General features: G+C 38.5%; 1 protein-coding gene across 1 annotated transcript; it reads right to left on the reverse strand.

Annotated features, from left to right (window-relative positions):
• Nucleotides 1-5,268: 5,268 nt before the first annotated feature.
• On the reverse strand, nucleotides 5,269-5,535 carry LOC116634864 (ATP synthase subunit f, mitochondrial-like). The gene has a single exon (XM_032408332.1). The coding sequence runs from the start codon at nucleotides 5,533-5,535 to the stop codon at nucleotides 5,269-5,271; it is 267 nt and encodes an 88-aa protein (XP_032264223.1).
• Nucleotides 5,536-6,349: the final 814 nt, after the last annotated feature.

The following is a 6,349-nucleotide window of genomic DNA, read 5'->3' on the forward strand; positions in this document are numbered from 1 at the left end:
TCAGAGGTAAGACCATGTGAAGAGACAGGGAGAAGATGGCCACCAACAAGCCAAGGAGAGGGCCTCAGAGGAAACCAAACCTGCCGACACCTTGATCTTAAACTTCCAGCCTCCAGACTGTGAGAAAATAAATTTCTGCTGTTTGGGGCACCCAGTCTGTGGTACTTTGTTATGGCAGCCTTGGCAAACGAATATAGGCACCTTTTCCCCAAATTTCTAAATCCAGTTGGTTCCTAGATCAAATCACACATGGGAGAGTGGTTAAAATATGCCCTCATTACTATGAAAAGAAGAAATATCATCAACCCATGATCTGACTTCTATAGGTCTCCTGGGGCTGATCACAAGGCTTTCTCATTCCAGTTATAAACACAAGACCTTCCGCAGCCCAGACCTGAAGCTGCTTGCTCACTTTTCTGCTTTTAAAATGCCTAGCAAATGGAACTACTAAGTAATTAATAACAGATGGCGAACAGGAGAAGTAGAATAAAAGAAAAAGCTACCTCCCAGTGGCATGGTTATCAAGACCTTTTTCCCAGATGGGATCATAGCAGAGGAACTACTCCAGAGAAGCAAGTGAGGAGAACTTTAAAATGTGAGCTCTATGAAACAATCAACCTCACTTCCCGGCACTGGTGTCTTTGTCAAGCAACAGGAACACCAGAATCGCCCTAATGCAACGGAACAATGACCTATTTATTCTGATATCCTGTCTCCTACTGAGATTTATGCCAGGTTCTTTTGAGGAAGGGCTAAACACCACATAAGCACCCTATTGTGTACCACTTGATGGAGTATGGAGTGGGGGCACTTTGGAGAGTATGGGAAGGGTGGTTTTCTTCCTGAAACATGTGGGATGTATAAACAATATCCAATCATTTGTCCTCAATTTGGATTCCTAGGGACCTTGGTTAGCAGCACTTCTGAGCTGCAAAAAAATATGCTATGAATGGTGACAACTCATTATGTGCTTTACTATTTTCCTCCACCTTTTGGTTTCTCAGTGCCTTGCCTTCCTAAGCTGATCACACTGCTCCCTAAGCCAATCACACTACCACCTTTTCTTTTTATTTTGACCTTGGGTAGATGTTATGTATTCAATTTTCCATGCTTGTATGTGGAATACTAATAATTTCTAGTAGTCTGTATTGATTAAACCTATTAAAAATTTATGATCTCTAAGTTTACCTGAAGAATCAAGACATTTGTTCTATTTATCTCTACTTGATATTTACTTTTCTGCACAGCTGTTTAAAAAAAGCTGTTTTCACTCCGGACTGCTTTGAAAACCGCAAATGCAACCGTGCATTTCCCACCACTTGCATTTTTTTGGTTAGAATCTAATGTTGACTCAATGAACTTTTTTATTACATAATATTTTATATCTATCCATGAGGTTTCAAAACACACCAACAATACTCATTTCTTACCTAAGTAGCCGTATATTCTTACAGAAAGAAATGTAAAAGTCTCAGAACATGTTCTCATTATATCTGGGTCCCTGATTCTGTCCATTGTTTATAGCACTAGTGATGTGAAGCTATCAAACTATACAACTTGAAATTTTTTTACATGGTTAAGAGATACGAGAAGATGGATAAAAAAAATCACATGAAAAATTATTCCAAAGCAATTTTCTCTGAAAGGAATGCCCTCACTGACGTGGCAATAGGGTTCACATGGGAAAATGCTCCATTAGAAGCACTGGCAAGTGGGGCATATTCAGAGTGCTCTGGAGAGCAGCCTGCAGGAGTGGATGAAAAATCAGCAGAGGATAAAGGGGTAAGAGCTATTCTTATTTCATTTCAGCCTTCACTGATTCTGGCCAATCTCCCATTGTTTGGTTCTATAAATTTGTAAAAAGCAAATTTTTATTATTTTCATTTTATGAGAGTAATTTTATTAAACTCAATGCATACACTGATTAAAAATGCATAAAATAAGAAACAGTATATATAACCTGAAGTTTAAAATAGCACAAGCAACTTAGGGAAATATCTGGAAAGAAAATCATATATGAGATAAACAAGAAAGGGAAAAGACCAACAAGGAATCCTATTTGACTGAATCATTCATGCTAGAATCAACAGTCCTGGCCCCAGCATACTTTGCAGAAATGGTAAAGTAGGGTTTCTATTTAGTGATGTAGGGGAAGAAAAATCTCTTCCTCTACAGAGGAGGAATAGTTTTCCTCTACCTTTCAAAGATTTTTCTGGCTGGCTGGTCTAAGAATTAAATTGACATGAGATAAACTAACAGGAGAAAATCAAGTTTAATTTTGTATACATGGGAACCCCATATACACAGGAGATTCAAAGACAGAAAAGTAAAATGAAGTATATATGCCATCCTGAGCTAAGAAATGGGATAGGGGCCTGGGAGAGCAATTCACAGGGCAATAAGAAGAGCAGGTGTTTGGTAATTAGATGTTTGCCCTGTCATGCAGTTGGGTCACTCAGATAAAATTGATCTCTGGTAATAACTCTAATTCTGGGAAATCTCCTCCATTTAGATTCTTCTAGGTAGTTAAGACTAGAGGCAAAGTTCCTCTTGAGTCCACAGGGTCTCAGTTGCCTTTAGTTCAAAATATTCCACATGTCAAGGTGGCACATTCTGGGGAGACTTGTCTGAACTCTTTCATCTCTACCTTCCTAGGTTCAAACTGATAAAAGACAAATTAGCAAGAGAAAAAAAAAAAACAGTTGTAATTATGTACATATGCCCCAGACTTCACAAAAGAAAATGTGGCTCCTGGAGGCAGCCAGAAGACAAAGGCTTATATACCATCTTAGGCTAAACAAAGGGCTTCTGGGCAGGGGGAGGTAAGTTCTGGGAAGATGAGGGGAAGAAATGTATGATAAATAAGGGTTGTCTTGCTATGCAGATTAGAATCTCTAAGGTGATAAGAGTTGTCTCTCTTCCTGGTACAGACACATCTCTACAAATGGAAATTTCCTTTAGAAATGTAAATTTCCTTGTAAAGGGGAAATTTATACTTTATTTAGGCAGTTAGTGGGAGGTAAAGAGCTTTTCCTGTGTCTGTTGGCTCTTAATCGCCTGTAGCTCAAAATACTCTTACGCCAAAGTGGCCTAATTTTGGGTGGCATATTCAGTGATGTGTTGCCATAAATAATGAATAATAATGAATAATAGTTAATGAGTGTTAAATCCATCACTTCCCACTCTTCTTGTCCATTGGAGAATGAACAGACTTCATCTCGTCCCAGGAACACTGCTAAATAATTTATGAATATAATCTGCTACAAACCCTTTTATTTTATAGCAGGGTTTAGAAGAACTTTTCTATAGAGAGTCAGACAGTAAATACAGAGCCAAGATTAGGGAAAGGTAAGGGAGGCATCTAAGAAGCAAAATTTAAAGAAGCTCTCTCAGGGTCATGCAGGCACCCGGGAGCGTGAGTGTCTACTATAGATACCTCACTCACCTCGCCCTAGTCCTGACCCTAAGTAAATCTGTTATGGTTTGCAGGTCAGATGGTCTCTTGTAAGTACCCAAGTCTGCCATTGTAGCACCATATATTATAGACAATTCGAAACAAATGGGTGTAGCTATGTTCCAATTCAGCTTTATTTACAAAAACAGGCAGTGGATCAGATTTGGCCCAAGGGTTATAATTTGCCTGACTCCAGTTTTATGGGAATATTTAAAATGAATGTAAATGTTACATTATTTGATTTGCCTATTAAATTTCATCAGTATGCAGAAAATGTGTTATGTCAGCAAATGACATCTATTAAAAAAGTTTCTGGGACACTGCTTGGGCTTACATAAAACTGGAAAGAAGGTTCCAGAATTGGGACCCAAAACATCACTGATTTCTGGGTTAAGATATGTATATTTTTACACCTTTTAAAATTCCTTGCTTGTTTTTTCTCTTTCTCTCTCTCTCTCTCTCTCTCTCTTTTTTTTTTTTTTTTTTTTTTTTGGCTTTTACCCACCCACGTCCTAGTCCACTTGTCAAAATGCTACTCATTTTTTTAAAAGCTAAATTTAAAAATTGCTTCCTCTGTGAAACTGTCTCTCCTTACCTCATCTCCCCAAATTCAAATTATTCACACTCCCTCTGAGATGATACAGCCTTTGGTTTGGAATTTTATACTAAAAGTCTTCAAAATGCCTTGGGTTATAATTAGCTATATATGGGTCTAACTTTCACTAAAGGCAGGACCCATCTTAAATTCACCTATGTTCCTAATATGAAACCATATTGCATACTTGTTGGTCTTTAAATATATAGTGCAATAAAGTGAATTCACTGATTTGTTCTGAAGACTTTATAAAGGGCCACTCTTCAGAATCTCTCTCATGCCAGTGCACTCCAGATAGAAGCGCCCTGAAGCCATGTGGGAAGCATGTGTGGCAGTCTCTTGGCTCCAGACCATGATCACAGCCTACACTTTATATTTTAACAAGCTGATATGCCACCCACCAGTTAATTATTACATTCTAATTTTCTGATGCTACGTAACTCATAATGAGAATACTCTAGGAGTCCAAGCATGCAATCTTTTATTAAGAAAAGATAATTGTAAATGATTTTTCAAAGTTATTCAATCGAATGCTATGACATCTGGGATTTTCTTCCTAATCTAGTGGGGCAGGGAAGAGAGGGCATAGATGAAACAAGAGTGATCTTTGTAGATGAATATTATACTTAGGAGTTAGATACATAGGAATTTTGTACATTTCTCTCCGGGTTTGTATAGGCTTCAAATTTTCTAATTTAACAAAATAACAAATCAGCTAAAAAATCAAAACCATTTTAAAGCCTGCCTTTGTCTTTGGTAAATGCATTTTTTCCTTAGAGACTAATCCAAAGAGAAATAGAAGGGAAGAATAGATAGATGATAGATAGATAGATGATAGATAGATAGATAAAGCATTTTGCAATGGACTTATTTTTCTGACTTTTGTTTGTCTTGCCCTAATTCCTTCTGGACCTTTATCCATGAGTCAGTGCTTATGTTCAAAGCTCTGGTAGTTATCTTATTGTCTTAGCCAAAAGCAGAGTAAAGTGGCATAATGGAGGGAAGAAACCCACTCATACTAATAGTAGCTAACAATTGAGTACACAGTATAGACAAAACACTGTTTGAAGCACTATGTTTTTTGTTTGTTTGTTTGTTTGTTTTTTACCAGTCATCTTTTATTGGATGTTAATTCTGAATTAGAATATGAAAGGATTCAAGGGTGCCAGGCAAAGGTCATGGTCAGGAATGCGGAATACGCCTCCACACTGGGCCCTCTTCAGTGGTACTTGCGTAGCCGTTCCTGTTTGAGTTCCTTGTAACAAGGACAGTAGTTGAAAAGCACATAAGCTGCTAGCACCATAGAAATCTCAGCAACACCGCCTTTCTTCACATTGACATACTTGTTGTAATACCGGTAGTAACCTCTTTGAAATGCTCCAGCAATGCCCTTAGGGGTGAAATCCCGCATCAGTATCCAGCTGGGCAGCTCTCCTAGTTTCACATCCATGAGCTTCTTCTCCTTCACTGGTACGACTGACGCCATCTTGGAGTCCTGAGTGTCCGCTCTCTGAAGCACTATGTTTTAGTGCATTTGTGTACCAACCAAGGAGTTAAATCCTGTTTATTACCCTATTTTAGAGAAGACATATGTAACTTGACCAAAGACACACAATTTGCAAATGGAAAAGCTGGGATTAGAATGCATGCAACTGGCCTCAGAGCCCCTGCTTATAACCATTATGTCATATAATAAAAAAGAAAATTTTTGATGGAATTTAGAGAATTTACCAAACCAAGCCCACATTCCCATTCTTCAGTGCCTGACTCTATTTCCCAGCTTCTAATCACAAGCTCCTCCTTAAATTACAGCTTTTGAACTTTTGCAGCTACCTCCATGGACTAATGGCATCTTGTTAAAGACTTGTAGGTTCCTCTCTGTAGTAGTCAACTTTCTGCAGTAACAAAAACTCTGATCTTCGTAGCTTACAACAACAAAGGTTTATTTCTTGCTCGTTTTATATCTCAGCTGTGGCTTGACTGCAGCCAGGCTGTATGTCTGCGTGTGTGTGTGTTTCCATTCAGTGCCCTAGAAGGGGAGAGAAGCTATGTGAGCCATGGCTGTGTACATAGCACAGAAGAGCAAGAACTCTGAAGAAGATTTACGATGCCTCTGAAATTTTGTGTGAACGTGAGATACATCACATCCTCTCATATTGCACTGGCCAAAGCATGTCATTTGGCCAAGCCCAAAGTCAGTGAGACATGTTTACTCTTCTTCCAGGAAGCCCAACAAGATATGTAAGAATAGGCAGGAGTGATTATTGTCTCACAAAGGAAAGGAGTCTAAGTAATTATGG

The sequence above is a fragment of the Phoca vitulina genome, unplaced genomic scaffold (genome assembly GCF_004348235.1).
Source record: "Phoca vitulina isolate PV1807 unplaced genomic scaffold, GSC_HSeal_1.0 scaffold10, whole genome shotgun sequence".
Taxonomy (NCBI): domain Eukaryota; kingdom Metazoa; phylum Chordata; class Mammalia; order Carnivora; family Phocidae; genus Phoca; species Phoca vitulina.